General features: G+C 39.3%; 1 protein-coding gene across 1 annotated transcript in view; it reads right to left on the reverse strand.

Moving 5' to 3' along the window:
* Positions 1-22,853, reverse strand: part of LOC126100551 (GTPase-GDP dissociation stimulator vimar) — an 87,205-nt gene that overhangs the window by 43,109 nt on the left and 21,243 nt on the right. The window contains exons 6-7 of the mRNA XM_049911169.1: positions 10,050-10,175; positions 2,562-2,708 (exon numbers count right to left, since the gene is read on the reverse strand). Coding sequence (XP_049767126.1) covers positions 2,562-2,708; positions 10,050-10,175 — 273 coding nt within the window. The remainder of the gene's footprint in view (positions 1-2,561; positions 2,709-10,049; positions 10,176-22,853) is intronic.

A 22,853-nucleotide genomic window follows, 5' to 3' on the forward strand; every position in this document is an offset into this window, starting at 1 on the left:
TGCTTGTGCAGTCGGTCTGTGGAGTCCCATGCTGAAAAATGGTTGTCGGTGCGCACCGGCAATACGGAGGCCGCCCATGCTAAGGTATCACACAGAGACACCATCGAAGAGGATCTTTGAGTTGGTGAAGGAGAGGAGTGTTTGCCTTTGGTGGACTTCTTCGAGCCTTTCCGGTTAGAGGAAGACTCGGGTGTCGTTCGGCTGGAGGGACGGAGGAAGTCTTCATGGGAGTACTCCTCCTGCCCTTTCTGGCCTACCAGTTGTGAAGCTGGTGGCTTCGTCCCTCAAGGTGAGAATTTGATGGCTTGTTGCACAACTGGACGGGGGAAAAGCGAGGCTACCTAGACACTGGGTGATTTCACAACCTCAAAGCTGAATTGGAGGTCACACGTCTGCGTGGCCACGTCATTCATAGAGCGAGGGGTAACGAGAACAAGGCACCATACGGGAGAACGCAGGGTTTGCAACTAGTCAATAACTTGCGAGCGACTGGGTAAGGCACTTTTTCCTTTACCGGGATCTCTTGAAGTGCCCGCTCATCAAGATACATGGGACAATCCCGAGAGGATGCGTAACGGCTGCCATATCAGTTGATACAGCAGGGAGGAGGAGGTGGACAATCGTCCTGTTGCCAATCCCTACCACAGGTGACACATTTGGCTGGGTGGCGACAAGACATTCTAGTGTGGTTGAAATGATGACACTGGTAGCAGCACATCGGGTTCGGAATGTACGGCCAGACTTTCGACAATTTCATAGCCCGCTTTGATCTTGGACAGAAGCACCGCTCTATCAAAGGTGAGAAAAAGAGTGCGGGTGGGCACGAAAGAGGAATCTACCTTTTTCATTACCTGGTGGACGGCAATGACACCCTGATCAGAGAGGTAAGATTGGATTTCAGCCTCGGTTAGACCGTCGATCAGCCTGGTGTAAATTACACCACGGGAAGAACTCAAAGTTCTACGGGCCTCAACACGAACAGGGTACCTGTGGAGAAGCGAGGCAGCAAGCAGATGATGTGCTCGAGAATCAGAAGTGGCCTACAAAAGCAAAGTGCCATTCCGTAAACAAGTACAAGATTTCACAGGGCCGGCAACCGTATCAACACCTTTCTGAATAATAAACGGATTTACTGTGGCAAAGGACTGACCGTCTTCAGTACGTGAGACAATGAGGAACTGTGGTGCAGTGGGAAGGGTCTTTAAATCATTAGCCTCATTACGTTTACGTTTTGTAGACGTCGAGTGGGAAGATGATTGACTCATCGTGAGGAAATCCCCAGGATTGCCAGGGTCTCCAATGGCACGCTCCTTTCAACTGGGGGCTCCCTTCACAAGGGGGCACACCCACCTTAGGTGACTGTTCATACCTCAGGTCACACCTTCCGAACACCTGACAGAGGGACCATTTGGCAATTTGGGAAGGTTGCAGCTCAGGCAATCACCCCTCCCTGGTCCTGGACTGTACCAGGGAGAACGTGCAAAACCTACCAGTCGACCCGGGGCTTGGAATTACGTGTTACCCAGTCGTCTGTTAAGTGTCAGATGCATGGGCCGGCCTTCAGGAGGAAGAAAAAAAAAGAGGAACCTGAAATACCAAAGTGGAGGAATGAGAGGAGAAGGGAAACAATGAAATGAAAAGGGAGCAAAAAACAAAGGTGAGACTGTTCTTACATCAACGACAGAATGCAGAACATTCCCAATAACACTCCAGACATGTTCCCCGAGGAAGGTGAAAAATAATAGCAAGAGGATAGACATGCAGCACGGAAGGGAAAAAATGCTGCAAAGGCTGGGGGCCTGTGGTAGCCAAGCACGAACCTGCCAAAGAGTGGTGAGCTGCCTGGGGGGTATTTCAAAAAGACTTGTTGCATGAAATGATGATAAAACATCAAATGCTTCCATTAATTTCTTTCCTAAACCTTAGTATGAGAAAAACATGATACAAATTTCAAACGACAGTGGAACGAGAAATTTCAAATGAAAGATAAATGTGAAATAAATTGGAAATGAGACAGTGAAATAAATGAGAAATGGCAAATGTCAAATGCATGTGAAAGAGGTGAGCATGGACAGGCAGAGAGAGGTGGGGGGAGGGGGGGGGGGGCAGTGGGAACAGAGGGAACAGAAAGCAGAGTGGGAGATGAGAGCTCTTTTCCCATCTGAATGGCCATTCACGATGTTTTTTGATTCATGGCAAAGTCGACCTAATATGAAAGTGGTACACCAAATCACATTTTCCGAGGATGTGTTTAGGTTGACAACTGACAGCAGAGCTTAAACTGCTGTGACATGTTCGAGCGCTTGAATCCACTCAAAGCTATAGCTGCCGTTGACATGAAATGTCTGACTCTAGTGAGCGAGTGACACTATTGAGCTCAGAAATCGGCAATTCTTTGTAATTGGCTGTAGTAATTCTTGAGAGCAAAGCTAGTAGTTTTGATGATATGAGTATTTTCTAACAAAATAAGCAAGGGAGGGAGCGAGGGAGGTAGGGGTCAGTACTGAAATACTGACATCAGATGTATAATTTGACAGTATTAAAAACAGAGTATGACTTACCTCCTGTGAGTACGAGAACAATGAGATCACATGCCATCTTCATGAGATTACGTGCTTCTTCGCCATCAGCCTCTGGTTTGTGCTTCTCCAGAAGTGTTATGAGCAATTCACACAGTCCTGCCACTGCCAAACAATGCTTTACTTGTTCTGGAACAAAGAAATAGAGGAGAAAGAATATTATTTTTTCCATGCTGCAAGTTTTGATTCAACAAGCACACATACAAACATTATCAGAGAACTGGGCTTAAAAGTGAAAGAAGGGAAAAATTGTTTCCAATATTAAATGCTCCTACTATGTTGCTCAGAAATCAGCAATTCTCTGTAATTTGCTGCAGTAATTCTTGAGAGCAAAGCTAGTACTTTTAATGATATGAGTATTTTCTTACAAATTAAATGGATAATTATGAGATAATATCTAGACTTTACATAGATTTGCCACTTACGCTGTGGTACTCAGCAGACTGTATGGCTCAGAATAGTTTTCAGTGAGGCAACAGAAACTGCCAATTCTCTGTAATTTGTGAACACACACAAGAAACTACTCTTGGCATAGCAGATAAGAAATGTGATAAACTGGTGATTATGGGAACCACATTTCTTTGAAGCAGTGTCATGAGAAGACATTGTTACAGTGGCATTTGCTGATTATGGGCTAACTTTACAAGTTATCTCTTGGAAAAAATCCAGAATTTACTATTGAAAAATTTATTTCCATGGTATTTTTCAGTTTATGAGTTCAGGCATAAATAATTATTCAAATTACTGATGCAATATGGGGCAATACAGTCAATATGCACTTCACTTCATGCACAATAGGGTGATACTCCATACTCCTATCCCAGGCACAACTCAGTAACACTATGCTTGACCAAGCTATTTGTGATACGGAAGTGTTGGCAAACCAACAAGAAGTTTTAATTCAACTCTGATCTACATTTTCTTTGGAAATACCTACATGAACAAAATACACAACAAAAAATAAATATTTGAGCAGAACGCAAATTATAAAAATGAATGTATTCATGAATGTGACACACAACACTCTGCAGCCGTTTGTCCAGAATATTCAGCATCACATAAAAAAATGTGTCAAACATTGGTATTTGCACATCGGTTGTGGCACAATGAATTCAATTAAAAGTAGGGAAACTTTTTTGGATCACACTCTACAGTACAGCAGTGACAAATGTTGTATTCCACTGTTGATTGATTAACTGACTCACACATCATGTTCCAGAAATCCAAACAAGAAGGAGAGCTGCCAGGGATGTAGAATGAGTCGAATTATACATTAACAGCTTGGCTACTTCTGAAAAGCATACTAACAACAAATTATGACTAGTGCTAATCTACTCTAACTGATAGTTCTGGCAATTACTTCTACATTGCTGTACATATATATCTGGGAAGAAGAACAGCTACTTTCAAAAAAGCCATTGCACTCCTCCTGCTGTTATTAACTAACATTTGAAACAAAGAATTTCTGTAACTGCACACAGACCACTATTAGCTGTCTATACAGTGTGCCCCAGTAGGTAGGGTCAGTTTTCAATGATATGACAGGAACAACCACTCAAAGCAATAAAAGCAGTAAACATGGGCTCTAAAATACATACCTTCACAGATAGGAGCACTTCACCTTCAATACTATGAAATACATCCCTTGTACTATGACCTTCTTGCTTCCTTTATTTTGAGAGGTAGTAGTACGTAACAAAACAAGAAAGGTAATGTTTTGCTTCTTGTCAGAATTTTCAGAAGCTTCTTTTAATAAATAGTAATCCCAAGCCCTTACGCCAGTCTAGTCAACTCTGATGACAACTACACATAAACATAACAAAGACCGAAATGGTGATTCTCAGAAAGGAGGCAAAACACCCAAGAATGCAGAAATCAACATCAAAGGACAAAAAATAAATATCTCACCAGACTTTAAATACCTGCAACCAACAGCCAAATGCTTCACAAAACATACAACAGAACATGCAGCCCAAGCAATAATAGCAATACAGAACATCAAAAACATCCACCTACTCAGTCCGGAAACGGCAGTGAAATTATTCAACACAAAAATCTTGCCAATCCTGGCCTAGGGGATGGAGGTTATATGGGACCACCTAACAGAAAAAAAAATCTAGAAACACTAGAAAAGGTAAAAACAACTTATCTAAAAAGAGCACTAGGTCTCTCAAAGACAACAAGATCTCAACTAGTGTACCTGATAGCGAGAGAGACATTTCTAATTGAAGACATCAAACTTCGATATATGGTGCCACACACCAAGGCTTCCAGAAATCAACTGAAGATCATGGAGGATAAACGAGAGAAGGTGTTGCCGGAGTTCTATGGCACTGAAGCAATGACGAACTGCTCATGGACAGCACCAAACTTCGAACTGTGACATGTCCTAACTAGATTATCTATTCATGGCTTTCATCATCTAACTTGAAAAAACAAAAATTATCATGACCCAATCACAAAATGTGTGTTTGAACAGTGTAATGAAGCCTGTGAACGATATCACACAGAACTGTGTGCAGTAAAAGAGTGAAATCTATAAATGAATATGCAAAAATGTAAATGTAAAATGTTAAGCAAAGTAACTGTATATGGCTATTTGGCTGCAATTTTATTAAATAAATATTCAGGAGGTTTAGGCAAAGACCATCCCATCACTTCCAACAAGCCGAGCTAACTCTGCCCCCCCCTCCCCCTTCCAATAGGAAACTGGCCCTGGCACTCACAGTAACAAAAATGACAAGTACACAGATGCCACCAGGAAATGATGTTAAATTTCTTCTATTCTGTACAAGAATTCCCTGCAGTAGTTGAGCACTTCTCTCTGAAATGTCTTATTTGTACACAATTTCAATTTTTTGCATGTTTTATTAATCATTAGTTTATTTTGTTCATAAATTTTCTAGTCAGTTATCAGTATACTATGTACTGATTCATTCCACTGCCAAGTAGCTTCACCTTGCACATTTCCATAGAAACTGATTAATTTAAACTGTCAAAGTGTGAACAGCACACTCAAATTGTGTGCTGCCAACACAATTGTGTATACAAAATATTGCTTCTTGAAAGTAGCTGTTCAAAAATTCCGGAAAGACGGAATTCATGTTACGTGTAATATATGGATATTTTCTGTAATGCCTAGATATAAAAGGCAATGTGCTGGCTGACTGACTGGCTCATCACCACCAGCTCAAAACACTAAGGATAGAAGTTTGAAATTGGGAGAAGGTGTTGGTCTTGTACTGTAGGCTTCGTTTAACAATGGCTTTTTTGAAATTACAACCTTAAGGGGGTGAAATAGGGCATAAAGCTTTTTTTTTCTTCTTTCTTTTACAAATGTCACTATTAATGAAATTTTGTAGCCAGAGCTACAAAAATTGGTACTTGGTTTCTTGTTCAGAAATAAAGAAATAGGTGCTTCAAAATTTTTGGAAATTTGACCCTACAGGGATGAAATAATGGGTGAAAGCCTATTTTGAAAATATGTCATTATTAAAGGACCACATAGGTATTTTTAAAGCTACATCTATGAACATTGGTATTTGAATTCTCGGTTACAAATAAAAAAATATGTGTTTCAGTGTTTCTGTATTTAAACCATTGTTGCTGCTGCTGCGGTCTTTGGTCCAGAGACTGATTTGATGCAGCTCTCCATGCTCTCCTGTGCAAGCTTATTTATCTCCAAGTACTTCATCCAACCTACAAACTCCTGAATCTACTTATTGTATTCATCTCTGTCTCCCTCTCGAATTTTTACCCAACACACTGCCCTCCAACACTAAATTGGCAATCCCTTGATGCCTCAGAACATGTCCTACCAACCGATCCCTTCTTCTAGTCAAGTTGTGTGACAAATTTCTCTTCTCCCCAATTCTATTCAGTGCCTCCACATTCGTTACATGATCTACCCATCTAATCTTCAGCATTCTTCTGTAGCACCTCATTTCTAAAGCTTCCATTCTCATCTAAACTATTTATCGTCCATGTTTCACTTCCATATGTGGCTACATTCCACACAAATATTTTCAGAAAGGACTTCCTAACACTTAAATCTAAACTTGATGTTAACAAATTTCTCTTCTTCAGAAAAGCTTTTCTTGCCATTGCTAGTTTACATTTTATATCCTCCCTACTTTGACCATAATCAGTTTCTTTGCTTTCCAAATAGCAAAACTCATCATCTACTTTACATGCACTATTTCCTAATTCCCTCACCATCACCTGATTAAATTCGGCTACAATCCATTATCGTCGTTTTGCTTTCGTCGATTTTCATCTTATATCCTCTTTTCAAGACACTGTCCATTCTGTTCAACTGCTCTTCAACGTCCTTTGCTGTCTCTGGCAAAATTACTATGTCACTGGCAAACCTAAAGGTTTTTATTTCTTCTCCCTTGAATTTAATTCTTACTCCAAATTTTTCTTTTGTTTCCTTTACTACTTGTTCAATATACAGAGTGGGTAAAATCAGGGATAGGCTATGAAACATTTTATGAAAATATTTCACTGCAAAAGCATTTTAAAGCTACATCTTTGTAAATTGGTGTTTGGCTTCTCAGTTAAGAGATGAAGATATATGTGTTTCACTATTTTTGGAAATTCATCCCCTAAGGGGGGTTAAATAGAGTCAGACTGATTCACTGCTTCATCACCACCCAGCTCAAACTGCTAAGGATAGAAACTTGAAGTTTGGAAAGAGTTTGGATCTTATACTGTAAGCATCATTTAAGAAGTGGTTGTTCAAAATTCCACTTCCAAGTGGTTGAAATAGGAGATGAAAGGCTTTTTGAAAGTATGCCACTATTAAGGGAAATTTGAAGCTAAAACTACGAAAACCGGTATTTTGTTACTCAGAAAATAAAAAATACATGTTTCAGCATCTTGGAAATTCAACCACTAAGGGTGTAAAATACTGGGGGTGAAAGTTTTTTTTTAAATAAATAATTATTAAAGAACTAATAAAGGATTTCTAAAACTATTGGTATTTGACTTACTTATTCGAAATTTAAAAAATGTGTGTTCCTAGAAATTCAACCCCCGAGGGAGTGCAATAGAGGATGAAAATTTTTAAGAAAATATTTCATTACATTAAAAAACTTTAAAGCTAAATTTATGAAAATTGTATTTCACTTCTCAGTTAAATATAAAGAAACATCTATTAGGGGATGATAGTTGATATGGAAGTATCTCCCCAAGAATGTAAAAGGCATAATTAACAAAAACTTTCGTTTCTTGTCAGGAAAGACCATGTTTATATAGCCTTAGTGTGAAAAGCTTAGTATGTGTTGCAATTCATGAACATTAAAATTCAATTTAAAAAAAAAACTCAAACTCTCTGCAGGCTGTACAATCCACACAAGCAAAGCAGTGGTCACTAAGCTACGGGTGAATAAATGCAGGACAAAGTGCACGAGAACAAAGGAAAAAATCTGCTTTGCTATTGAGTACAGCATTAGTAGTTGTATTGACCATATATAACATAGACCACCTATGTCCCTATCTCTGCGTGTTAAGGTTTGAAACCAACTTCTAAGTCGTATGACTCAGGGCAGAAAGCTGAGTTCCTGTCATTAGGTGCTGTGTGATGTGGAGCTGACAGTTACAGTTTCTCTCATTTATAGCTGAAATCAAGCATTGATTTTGACAGTTCAGCAAACTGTAGTAAAACTCTTACACATGTAGTAGTGCAGTTAATCTAATTCCTCCGAAATTCCTGATTATAAAGTAGTGTTTATTGTTTATACATGCAGTCAAGTTGAAACGTATCGACAGTTCTTTTCAACAAGCGACGGATTCACTGTCCTTTAGTGAATACTTGCTTCTTTTGTTCCCTTTTGCATTGTGAATTCTCGTTGGTCACCACTTCCACAGGTGTGGAAGACAAAATAACAATTTTGCACACAGCTTTAGTTTTCAAACTATTCCACAAGAATATGTGTGAAATGTGTTTTAGTATGATTTGTAAGAAAGGAAATACATTTACATGCATAATATCAGGTATTTACACAAAATAAGCACATATATTTTCCGACTTCTGCTTAATCCAGTACAGATCCGAAACGACATCACGATAGGAAGCGTATTATATTACAAAATGTTCATTATACTTGTGTAGTGAGCTAGATATTAATGATATGTCATCTCAAAAGCTTAGTCATTCACGAAGTTTTACATCCAAGGACCAATATCCATCCTAACTTTCATTGGAAATACCTCTGCAAATATTTTAAAGTAATTTGCTTACACAACTAAGATTTTCGTCACTTTTTCTAATCTGTGGAATATAAAAAAAAGACTTCTCTGAGTGTATATGAAGGTCTTTACTTCTGCATCTAGTAAAAAGCACAACATTTGATTTGTAAAAAAAATGTGTCATAAATTGTGTACTATGAATACATAATGACATACTTGGCTTTGTGCCCCGAGTCACGTAATTTAGATACTGATTTCAGTAAAATGACGTCATGCGCAGTCTTACATTATCTACGGTCTATGGTGGTTGGTATTGTATTCAGTCACACATTAAATATCCAAAAGTAACATAAGAAAATATTACATGAGAGGTGGGAGGGGAAGGAACAAAATTAGTTGTAGTTAGTATTGGGCAATTTATATCCGTCAGGACAACTTCAAGTAAGTGTAGAGCACAGACATATGAGAAACCTTTGTGGTTTATTCTTCAGTATTGGTTATGTTTTTAGATCACAGAAATATCAGGACACATATGTGAATTGCTAGAATTATAATCGGTTGATTCTATCAGTGTCACTCACTCACCAAGATGTTGAGGTGTGACAAACTGCCTGTTGGCTTCTGTCTCGCTTTCTTCAGCCGACGTTTGATAATTTTTCTGGGGCTTCACCAGCTACTTGTGCTGATGAAACAATATAAAAATTATCAAACAAACCTCGGTGGTCCACCATCAGCAATGGAGGGTAAAACTTTGACAATGCCAGCAACTCATGCTGGCAAAACAGCAGAAAAATTATCAAACAAACTTCGGCCAAAGAAATCGAGACAGAAGTCGACAGGCAATTTGTCAACAAGTGGTCATGAAAGTGTTAACATTTACGTTCAGGTGTCTCGAAGTGCAGTTGACAGAAGAAAGATTACATTCTTCCCAAACAATGCTATTTAGCAAATTTTAAGAACATTTACTGGTGTGGACTGTATAACAGTTCAGTTGCCTCTTCTACCATATTTATTGGGAAGAGAGTTAGAATATGATAACTGAGGTAAAGACGAGATTTGGCAATGGAAGAGGGAGGTGAGGACAAACACACAAATTTATCTTTTTTTGTGTCCAACACAATGGGTTTTGGGCTATTTAAGGAGATTCAGATATAAAAGTAGTGCTTTGTAAGTTTATAGGGAGGTAAAACTGAACAGTAACAAGAAAATTATCCATTTTGCAAACCTGCAACTACAGAGAATTTTAATTACTTTTAATTTTAACACAATATAACTTACCATTCTCTGCCTGAGTGTGCAGCAACTCCAAAGACATTTCAATGACATCAGGAGCCTTAGACACACTCAGAACTTTGACCACGGCGCAGCACAATCTCTCATCCAAGAGCTGCTCATCAGATGGAACTGAAAAATGTAAGTTAAATACTTCAGTTCAAAATGTAAGCAGCCCACATAAATACTTACAAACACCTCATTATGCTCAAGCTACACTCCCACATTAAACTTTGTAGCCATAAAACAATGGAAAGTCCAGGTTGTAATATCAACAATTACGGAAAGGGCAGACTGCTACTCACCTGCAAGAGGACACGCAGAGACGAAGACAGACACAACGAACAGACTCTTACATATCAAGTTTTTGGCCAAAGCCTTCATCAGAAAAGAAAAACACACACAGACACACACAAGCAGCACACCTCGCACACACAACTGCTATCTCTGGCCGCTCAGGACCGACAAACAAATGGGAAAAATGCAAACAGCAATCCTACTTGTTGCCCCCATTCAACGTGTTTCAGTCAGGTCTGAGCAGGCAGATATAGTGCTCATGCGTGTGCGTGTGTGTGAGGTGGGCTTGTTTGTGTGAATGGATGTTTGTTTTTATTTTCTGACAAAGGCTTTGACCAAAAGCTTTATGTGTAATGGTCTTTTCATTGTATCTATCTGCAACTCAATGAGTCATCTTTACACTGAGTAACACTGTAATCTTTTCATAATTGTTTGCAGCCATAAGCATGTCTGTAGTTAGTAGTAGCAGATATATGATAGGTGGAAGGGCGACATCAGTCAAATTTTTAATCTGTTAATTGCAGATGATTCCAGCTACCATGTAGCTATCTTCAGTGCATTACATTTAAGTTATGATTGTTGAGTATGACTTTGTACACATCACATCGGTCTGGGAGGTCAGCTACAGAGTGGTGCAGTAACTGTCCTTGTAGGAAAGTTGGACATGAGCAGAAATAATTAGCGAACAAGATAACACAGCAAGCAGAAGATTTGCTAATTTGTATTTCTCCAAGCGTACAAAGACTCACTACACATAATGCAGCAAAAAATACAGTCCATATGTCAACGAGGATGAGGCTACCTGAATTAAAGCACAAACAATGGAGTCTGAGCTGCAACTAGGTGGCTTCTGCACAGCATCACAAAGAAAAGAGGCTCCAAGTGTGAGTGGGCGGAGTGGCTGCCACTGGCCGTCCTATATTGTGGTGGCAGAGGACGCTCTTAGTGCAGAGCTGCTGGAGGTGTGGCTCAGTGGGTGGAGATTGCGCACCACTGGGTCCGCCAGATCCCGTGCGACCACTACTGGTGTCTTACAGAAACTTGTAATTCCGTTGCCAGCTTTGACACCTGTGGGGTTGTACTTATATGTGATACCACAATGATAACTCATCTTAAATATAATATAATGCACTGAAGACAACTACACAGTAGCTAAAATCAATCTGCAATACACAGATTAAATGTTTAAAGCTGATGCTGCCATTCCTCTTATTGAGAACCTCATTAATACGGTCGTGAAGCATGCTGTTCCTGATGGAAACAAACCTAACAGCAGATTGCTGAGTGTTAAATTTTTACACATACCCTCACTGAGAAATATTTCACAAGCAAGTTGCTCACCTTCAGAAAAGTTACTGGATGCATTATCGGGACAAAACATTTTGCATTCAGTGTGCTGTCTAAGTTGTGAAATTTGAAGGACCTGTGTGGTTGCTTGCATGTAAAATCATATGTTTAAGATTTCACAATCTAATAGTATAACATTCAATTTCAAAGAGAGCTCCAATAAATTTTTATGGCAAACAATTTTTTTTAATTTAAGTAATTATGTACAATTTTTCACAACCAGTTGGATTTCACACAGTTTATCAGCTCTTAAGATTATGACCCGGCTTCACACCCTGCATTCTTGAGATTTTCTATCTAGTTAATTGTAAATCTTTACCAACAACATCCACACTTAGCTTCCTGCATATGCCGTGCATACATGTTCCCTCATTTTCTAAACAATGTTATACCATCACATTTTATTTATTCCTCCCCCCTTCTCAGATAGGCCAACTATGGAACACAGGCCAATTTCATTTCCTTATTTATTATTCTGTTCCTTATTTATTATTCTGTTCTTTTCTTTCAGCACACTTTCATCTGTTCACTATGTTTTTTCTTCCTGTCTTCTGAATACTTCAGACCAGTTTTTTTCACTCTCCTACATTATAATCCTTTCATATTTGTATCTTTCCCATAGACACTTCTGTGTCAGTTGTTTCTTCAGCTTTTATATTTTTTTCTAAATCATTTTTTTCCTTCACAGATCCAACATCTTGTTGACTTTTTATCCTGCAAATATCTGTAGATTGTTTTCTTTACTCTACTGTTTTGCATTCAATATAAATATTAAAAAAATAGCAGTATTCTTTTTTCTCATTATTTCTGATACAATTTTTATGTTTTCAAGAATTTCATCACTACTTTGTGATTTCCGAACTTCCTTACTTTCTCATAGGCCTAATATTTTCTTAATGATTTACCCTTTTGGTATTTAATGCCAGACACACTCTTGCACATGGAGATTCTGGCTTCACTACTGTTCTGTAATGGCTTGTTTTTGCATTTTAGACATACTTTTATTGTAAAGGTTTTTAATTATACTATATGCTCTTCCCATTTTATGTATCCTTTCCTCTGTAGCACAATTTTCCACACCATTTTCTTGGATTATTTCCCCATGATATTTAAATTTTCTAACCTTTTATATTTGGTCAATACCTGTTTTCAGGAATTTTGATGCATTTTTTATTAGTGTTTGTTAAAAACATTCATCCTGCAATCCCACCCTATCTCTCCCCTCCCCCATGCAAGAATGAAAACCACAGCATCCAAACCCACCAAAATTAAATGCAAAGAACACATATTTAAAAAATCATATAAAAATTTGCTTGACACCTTCCTAAGAGATAGTCTCCACTCCTTCCAATCTGATTATGTAAGCACAGACCATATGTAGTCTCTGTTCAAAGAAATAGTAGCAATAGAAATTGAGACATATACCAAATAAATTAATAAGAGGTGGTACTGATCCCCCACTGTACACAAAACAGGTCAGAACACTGTTGCAGAAGCAATGCAAAACACACGTCAAATTTAAAAGAATGCAAAATCCCCAGGATTGGTGAAGTTTTACAGAAGTTCAAAATTTAGTGTGAACTTCAATGTGTGATGCTTCCAATAGTTTCCACAACAAATCTCTGTCTCAAAATCTGTCAGAAAACTCAAACAGATTCTGGTCATACGTATAGTTCCCCAGCAAGACACAGTAATACCTCCACTGCATGATAACAATGGTGATGTCATTGATGACAGTGCCCGTGAGGTAGAGTTAAGAAACAAGGCTTTCTGAAGTTCCTTCATCAAAGGAGACTAAGTAAATAGTCCATAATTCTAACCTATAACAACTGCCAACATAAGTAACTTAGAAGTAGATATCCTGGATATAGCAAGGCAACTTAAATCACTTAATGAAGGCCTGGCCTCCAATCCAGATTGTATAGCAGTCAGGTTCCTTTCACAGTATGCCGATATAACAACTCCATACTTTGCAATGATACACAACAGTTTGCTCATTGAAAGATCTATACCTCAAGACTGGAAAGCTGCACAAGACACACCAATACCCAAGAAAGGAAATAGGAGTAATCTACTGAACTACAGATCCACATTGCTAATGTCAATTTGCAGTATGATTTTGGAACATATACCATGTTTGAACATTATGAGTTTCCTTTGAGATAACAATTTACTGACAAATATTCAACATGTTTTCAGAAAATATTGTTCTTGTAAAATACAACTAGCTCTTTAGTCTCACCAAGTAATGAGTACTATTGACATGAGATGTCAAATTGATTCCATATCTCTAGAATTCCAGAACCCTTTTGACCATTCCTCACAAGCAACTTCTAATCAAATTGTGTGCCTGCGGAGTATCACTTCAGTTGCGCAAGTGGATTGATGATCTCCTATCAGAAAGGTACAGTTAGTAGTAACTGATGGAAAGTCGCCAAGTATGAAAAGTAATATCTGGCATTTCCCAAGAAAATGTTATAGGCTCTCTGCTTTTTCTGATCTACATAAACAATAATCTGAGAAACCTTTTTTAGGTTCTTTGCAGATGATGCTGTCATTTACCTTCTTGTAAAGTCATCAGATGAGTTAGAAAAGATATCTATATGGTGCAAAAAGTGGCAATTGACTATGAAGTAATCCACATGAATACTAAAAGATATCTACGAAATTTCAGTTGCATGATATGTCATACTAATCTAACGACTGTAAATCTGAATAAATACTTAGGGATGATCACACAGATAATTCTGTTTGACAAGCAAACTAAAGACAAGCAGAACACTTGGAAAGTGCAACAGGTCTACTTTAAGAGACTGCTCACACCAAGCCTGTCTGCCCTCTTCTGGAGTGCAGAGTAGGATATGCACTAGATGGGACTGATGGAGGACACTGAGAAAGTCCAAAGAAAGGCAGCTCATTTTGTATTGTCATGAAACAGGGGAGTGTGTGCTGCAGACATGATATATGATTTGGGGTGGCACTCATTAAAACAAAGGCATTTGTCGTTGCAATAGGATCTTCTCATGACATTTCAATCAGCAACTTCCTCCTCCAAGTGTGAAAATACTTTGTTGTCATTCATCTACATTGAGAGAAATAATCATCATCATAAAATTAGAGAAATCAGAGCTCGCACAGAGAGATTTAAGAGCTCGTTTTCCCTGCACGATGTTTGAGAGTGGAACAGTAGAGAAATAGTTTTATGGTGTTTTAACAAAACCTCTGCCAGGCACTTAACTGTGAACTGTAGAGTAATAACGTACGAGCAGATTAAAATGCCATCTCTCTGATAGCTGTAACAATGATAGCTGAGATGTGGCCACAGACCTATTCCTTCAAGTTTATAACAGCATAGATTTTGTTAAACGCTTGACTGGACTTTCCAAAAGCCACATGTGGCTAAGGACTGTTGTCCCAGTCTACTGCCAACCAAATAGTGAATTTTTAACCATCTAATCATCTTCACCTGTTCTTGGCCTGCCTGCAGTCTACTGATGTGTCTCCTCCAGTCTATTTGGTGAACGATACTGCACCACCATTCAACCAGTTTGGTTATCGCCACTCTATTCCCTTTCATTCTCACTACAGAACCTGCCAACCCCATCAAACATATAGCATTTTATGTCAGTGATGCAACCAGAATGCAATACCGCCTGAGAGCATGTGACAGTTTGTAGCATCATTTGAATATTAAATTGGGAACTTGTGTGTTGACTGATAATTTCCAAAGTATCATGCAAGTATACTATAAAATTTCTGTCTATAATCTTCTTTCTTCCTGCTTTGACAAAAAATTATCTGCTGTATTTTAGACTCATTCTTGTCTCAGACTGTACGAGTATGAAGCTCATGAAGATATGCAGAAGGACAGTGGTGTCATATTGACATATATCTAAAAGTAATGAATCGAGTCCATTTACATTCGAGGTCTATACCAAATTAGATTCAACTCTGTCACTACTACACACTTGAAAGTATTTCTTTTCAGGAAATGAAAAAAAAAAGGTTCAAATGACTCTGAGCACTATGGGACTTAACTTCTGAGGTCATCAGTCCCCTAGAACTTAGAACTACTTAAACCTAGCTAACCTAAGGACATCACACACATCCATGCCCAAGGCAGGATTCGAACCTGCAATCGTAGCGGTCGCGCGGTTCCAGACTGTTGCGCCTAGAACCGCTCGGCCACTCCGGCCGGCTCAGGAAATGAATTCTGACATAATGGTTCAAGAACATGTAGTTAAGGGAATTACATCCGATAAATGAAGTAATCAGAAATATTATTATTAGGTTATATAATATATTATAGCATTCTACAGGTTTTATACAGCACTACTGTGGCTTTGTTGCTGTGCCAAACCCAAGCTACTCACATATAAATTATTTTTAACAAGTAGAGGAGCTGGATGTAGGGCAGAGTTTAACTTGTTCGCAATGGAGTCATTGTGCATTAGATCATCCAGTTAATGAGGGTAAGGGGATTAAATACATTGTTGAAGGAACCACCCCTATGTTTCTTAGTGTCTTACAACAAAGCACTGTAAATGTAAATAAACTTAACTAGATAAGTACTGAAAGCCATTCCTCCTATATAAAGAGTCCAGTTCAATTAGTATTGGGCCATCTTGCTCAGATCAAGATAAGAGGTGTAGCACACGGTATCACCTCATATCAAATGTAGCTGTTCAATTGAAAATGTGTGCTATTTTAAATATATTTGTAAATATTGTAGATGTAATAGAATTCTGCGATAATCAAATCTGTGATTTCAGAAGAAATCACTATTCTCAACTCATCACGAATTACATGTTTCAGTGTCTGGAAAGTGGTAAAAAAAATAGCTTCTGGGAACTGTCAGATAAAGCTCATTCTGAAACTAATTAAAGCATTGATGTAACATGCTGCATCCTTTGTCCATGAAGGTTGTGAACCTTACTTTACATCATATTGGTAGCACTGGGCCACATCCATTGTTAAGGTGGTTTCCTGTTTGAACGTGTAAAACAAAAGTTTTACACACTTTATTAACTTGAAAACAAGCTTGGGTCTCTTTATAAGAGAAGATGTCTTGGCAGTTAAATTTCAAGATTTGAATCTGTTATATTAGTTTCCACAAGGCAGTACTTCCACCAACTCCAAATCATTTACCTGTGTATAGGCAAGCACATAAATACATCTGTGAGGCAAAGATAGATGCGTATTTTTATACTCTTCACAGGTATGCTGCTGGATATCGTCATCTTCACTACACGATTTTCGGCAATCCATCTGGCCGCCATCTTCCGGCATGATCGCTGAGTACACAATCACGCCGGAACTGAATGATCACCAGAAACAGCAGCTCCTCTATACCCCGACTCCAAGCCACTGTGTCTGTGGGAGAAATGGAAGAACTGCCCCCTGCGAAGTGAAGAATTGCAGCGCAACCAGCAGCAGAAACTGGCAAAAGTGATAAATCGCAAATTAAGATATAGCGGGTTAAAAACCAGACTGTTGTTGTTTTATATCCGATAAAATAGGGTTCCATATCTTGCTTAAAGGAAAACCTTTGTCTCTATTAATAATGTCATCAGATAATCTTATTTCGATGAATTCCTTGAGCACACAATCCCAATAACGAGAAGTTGGAGCAATGATTTGCTTCACTTTAAACGAAATATTATGCCCTTCGTTGAGACAATGTTTGGCAACAGCAGATTTTTCAGGCTGGAACAAATGTACGTGATGCTGATGTTCCACACATCGGTCATGAACAGTGCGAATAGTTTGTCCAATATAGGCCTTTCCCACAATGGCAGGGAATTGTATAAACTCCAGGTTTTCTCAATCCCAAATCATCTTTAACAGATCCAAACAGGACTCTAGTCTTGGCCAAAGGCAAAAGAACACTTAATACATTTCCTGAGAATTCTCGAAATACTTCCAGCAAAGGGTAGAAAAGCAACTGATTTACAAGTATTTGGCACTGGTTGTCTTGATGGTTCAAACTGAAAAGCATGATCAATTTGATGATTGGTATATCTGTTGAGCTTGAAGACAGCCTTAGGATGATCCAGTTCCTGTGTCAAATTTTCGGAATAAGAAATGGCATAAGCTCTCTTGACCAATGTACGTAGAACTCCCATGCACTGATGTGGTGAATGATAGCTCGTAGAATGAAGATAACTGTCCGTATGTGTGGGTTTACAGTATACGCCATGTCCCATGGTACCATTTTCTTTTTTGTGCACTGTTCATGGCCAATGTGTGGAACGTCAGCATCACACACGTTTGTTCCAGCCTGAAAAATCTGCCGTCGCTGAACATGGTCTCAATGAAGGGCATAATATGTCGTTCACAGAGAGACAAATCATTGCTCCCGCTTCTCATTACTGGGATTGTGTGCTCAAGGAATGCATCAAAATATGATTATCTGATGACATCATTAATAGAGATAAAGGTTTTCCTTTAAGCAAGATATGGACCCTATTTTATCAGATATAAAGCAACAACTGTCTGGTTTTTGACCCGCTACATCTTAATTTGCAATTTATCACTTTCGCCAGATTCTACAGCTGGCAGCACTGCAATTCTTCACTTCGCAGGGGGCAGCTGTTCTGCTTCTTTCATAAGTGGAGTGGCCTGGAGTCGGGGTATAAAGGAGCCACCGTTTCTGATGTTCATTCAGTTCCGGCGTGATTGTGTACTTCGTGATCCCACCTGAAGATGGCAGCCAGGTGGATCACCGAAATATCGTGTAGTGAAGACTATGATATCCAGCAGCATACCCATGAAGAGCATAAACATATAACATCATATAAGGTGCTGGGAAAATAAACGGGATCACATAGATGTGTATTATTCACTTAATCATGTATGAGGTTACAATACTTGGACTAACACAGAAGACCTAGTATTAAGCAGACTTAAAAGAGGATGCAGATGCATAATATGGTTAATTCTTCCAGGAATAATGACAAACTGCAGAAAAGCAATGTCAAAGAGAGGGCTGAGGATTTACATATTCAGAGGTTGCACAGGTACCTAAAGCCCTTTACAAACTATGCAGAGAACTGGAGACTGTATGCTCCTTCATATTTTATTCTATTTTAGTATATAAGCTTATTTTCACTTTATTGCCTTCATCATTACATGTTCTGACATTGTAGGTGGACATACATCAACTTTGAGTAAACTATTATTCCTGTCTGTAGTTGTTGGAATTTTTTTGTTTAAGTAATGTTTTAAAGTTGTGCAATAGTATGCTGTTGCACATATATCACAATACCTTTTTACTATCTGAAACTCTTAGAAATTCAAGTTTGACAGTTTTGAAGTTTCTATGACTTTCAGATAGTAACAAATGTATCATGTGTGCAACATAAAATTAACAACTTTAAAATGTTACTAAAAAATATACATCAAATAACTATGGGCAGAAAATAACAGTTTACTCAAAGGTGACTATGTCCTCCTAAAATGTCGGGACGTGAACTGATAAAGACAATAAAGCCAAATCATCTTATATATTAAAATAAAATAAAATATTAAGAAGCATACGTTCTCCAACTCACTGCATAACGTCCTACTGTGTCATATTATATGGTGCAGGTTCCACATTCTTGCCATCCTGCACCACCAGAATGAGAGTAGCAGCAGTCAGACTAGGAAATTACAGTTCCATGTGCAGACTGTCATTAACATCACAACCACAAAAAGCTGCATTTAGCATGATGCTGCGACTGCGAAGAATGGACTGCTGATGAATGGCATCGCATTGTGTTCAGCAATTAATCGTGGTTCTGCACTATCCCAGAACACCATTGACGGCATCTATGGCAGTGACCTGGGTAGAGGTCTCTTTCTTCCAATGTTTAAGAGAGGCACAATAAATACACTTTACAACCTAAACTTTTAAGTTTTATAATTACCACAGAGATAAATTGGAGAGAAGATGCACCAAGCATCAGGTTGTCATTTAGTTTCAGGTTTGAAGTATAATAACCCTGTCTTATAACCAGTCCCTATGTCACAGCTTTCTGTAGTGTAATGCTGAATTTCTCTCAATATCCTACCACCTACATTTGTACAGCTCTTGCAGTGAATATGATATATAATGAAAAAAACTGTTTAGTAAAACCTGAATATTCAAGCACAACAGTTTGTTTTGTAGATAACCCTATGTTGAAAGTCTCAGGCTCTTAAGAAGTGCGCATCACCTTCCAGATACAACTGTCCTCTTTCAGCCTCAAAAAACAAAATTCTGACTTTAGCTATTTAATAAAAAAAATTCCAAAATATGGTTCAAAGAGCAATTAAACTTTTTTACACTGAATTCCTTTTACACCGCCTGACAAAAAAAAAGTAAAGTGCACACAAGGGGGGCAGGGGGGGGGGGGGGGGATAAAATGAAATTTCACAGGCTGAGTGTGTATGTGATGTTATATCGGTGATTATAAAACGGTCATATTTACAAAACTTGATAGTATGAGCCCACTTGCAATACAATGTTGCACCCCCTCTGACCTGGTGCATGCACTGATTCAGTTGAAAAGATCTCATGAAGCAGCTGTATCCTCTCCCGAGTCAAGATGGGCCACAATTGTTGTAAAACAGTCCTTAGTATCTCTGATACTGGTACTGGTACACAGTTTACAAGACAGCTAGTCCTATACATTTTATTGGGGAGAAATCCGAGGATTTTACTAGCCATCGGAGTACCTCATCATGCAGACTGAATAATGGCACGACAATACTGTTGCATGAGAGTTAACACATGAGAACACAGGATGTGCACGGCATTGTCGAGCTGTCAAGAGTTCCCTCATTCACATCCAGCCACAACCTGAAGTCATACCAGACAACTCCCCACACTGTGACTCCAGAAGTAACACTGCTATGCCTCTCCTAAACATTGGAAGAAAGGAACTTCTACTACCCAAGTCACTGCCATAGATGCCAACAACAGTTTTCCGGGACCACAATTAGTTGCTGAACACAGTGCGATACCATTCATCAGCAGTCCATGATTCACAGTCACAGCAACACTCCAAATGGAAGCCTACACATGGAATCTTAATTTCCTCGTCTGCTTGCTGCTATTCTCAAACCAATGACAAGAATGTTGCATGAAGTCCATTACTTGTTCTTTGATGGCAGATGCAGACTGGAAGGGTTACAATGTTTTGTTTTAGGGTGCAAAAACAACTAGGGTCACGCAGGTCCATGTCAGAACCGTAACACAAAGACAAAAAAGGAGTTAAAAAGAACAGAAGGAAAGACAGCTAAAAATAAGGACTTGTAGAAAAGTCCATAAAATATGCCATAGTGAAACAATGGTCCTGACCTACAGGTTAAATGTCCTTTGCCACATTGCTATGACAGATAAAAGAAACATGGTCAACAGCCCACGCGTCAGTCGCTAAAACGGCTGGCAAACATAAATGAGAACGTAAATGGTTAAAAAAAAGGGCACTCTGTCAGGAAATGGCAAACTGTCAAAGGTTGAGGGCAATGAGCACAAAATGTTGGGGAGCACCACTTAAATGTTGATGGCTAAAGAGACAGTGTCCAATCCACAGCCTGGCTAAACTGATCATCTCACGGCGAGAGGGTCAAAGGAGGTTGCCAAGCTGCTGTGAGAGGCTTATTTCCCCGGAGCTTGTTCCCATGAAGGGAGGACTAGTGGTGATGCCAAAGTGATACCACCTGTTGACAGACAGAACACAGAGATCACTGGAGAACACAGAGATCACTAGAGGGAAAAGAAGAACTAGCGGGCCGAGGTACGAGGACAACAGCCTTGACAGCAGCCTCATTTCCCGTCAGACTGATATGACCAGGAATCCACATAAACATCACAGTGGCTCCATCAAAAGTGAGCAAGTGACAGCTTTCCTTGACCCCTGCACTATGGTATGGACAGTGTGCAGCACAAACTACGAAAATCCAGGCATGACTTGCACATTAATGGGAAATGGTGAGTTTCAGATCGGTAGGCCCAACTGTTAGAGATGCCCACAGAAATGGTCTCTTATTTTGGTAAATTTTGGAAGTCCACTAGTGTGGCCAGCTATTCATATGTGACAGACACGATGTTGACGAAATGAGACTGCGGCGATCAACCCGTGCAACGGACAACTTGCGCAGGTACTCTAACAATCAATACTAATGAAGATAGGTAACAACTCACTGTGAAGATGATTTCTGAGCTGCAGACAGGCACATAGAAAAGACAATCACACTCTCACAACTAAATTTTTGGCCACAGCCTTTGTCAGAAAATGAGCACATACACATTCACTCCGACACAACTCGTGCACAAACGATCGCAGTCTCTGGCCACTGCATCAACAATCTCTGGGAATCAGATCCAAACAAACCACTCCTACCGCATCCCCGCCTCTCGTTGGCAGCTGTTAATGTAGCAGGAAGAAGTGGCAACAGCACTGACTGCAAGTTGAGGGGAGTAGTAGGAAGCAATAAGAATGAGGGAGTAGGGATGTGGCGCACATACTCAGCTGCACCCAGCCAGCGATGATGCACGGAATCTCAGTAAACAAATCATTTCATCTAGAGAGACAAAAACAAAATTTTTCCAGCATTCTTTTTTTTCATATTTCCCAGATAGTTCCCCGACATGTTTGAAATTCCCTGATATTCCTTGATTTCCAGAATTAGTGGCAACTCTGGGTACGGAAGTGAAGAGATGCTGCAAAGGCTCGGGCCCCGTGGTCGCCAAGTATAAACCCACCAAAGAACAGCGAGCCCCATAGCAGGTGAGGGGGAGAGGGGGGGGGGGGGGGGGAGGAAGAATTACTGATCGGAACACTGGCAAAGAGTATGCCTGCTGTCACATTCCCATGCAGTCCAACATCAGGCCACTGTCATATATGGATGCCTCACAAATCTGGACAATGTACAATTTGACCAGCTGGCCAAATGGAGACCCACAATGAGGCCCCTCTCAAACTTTGTCAGGGGGCAATGAAGCTGCCTCATATGAACACGTGGGAGCTCCATGTCCTTCACAGTGATCACTCAACGTCTCATGCTGTTCGTGCCCCCTATATATCCTGTCAGGCCTGGTGACAACACTAAATATGAAGAACACTGATGCAGTCTGGTGGATGTGCTACATATCGTAGTGAACTGCAACTCTAATCATTTACATACCCCCAATAGTGT

This window comes from Schistocerca cancellata, chromosome 9 (assembly GCF_023864275.1).
Source record: "Schistocerca cancellata isolate TAMUIC-IGC-003103 chromosome 9, iqSchCanc2.1, whole genome shotgun sequence".
Taxonomy (NCBI): Eukaryota; Metazoa; Arthropoda; class Insecta; order Orthoptera; family Acrididae; genus Schistocerca; species Schistocerca cancellata.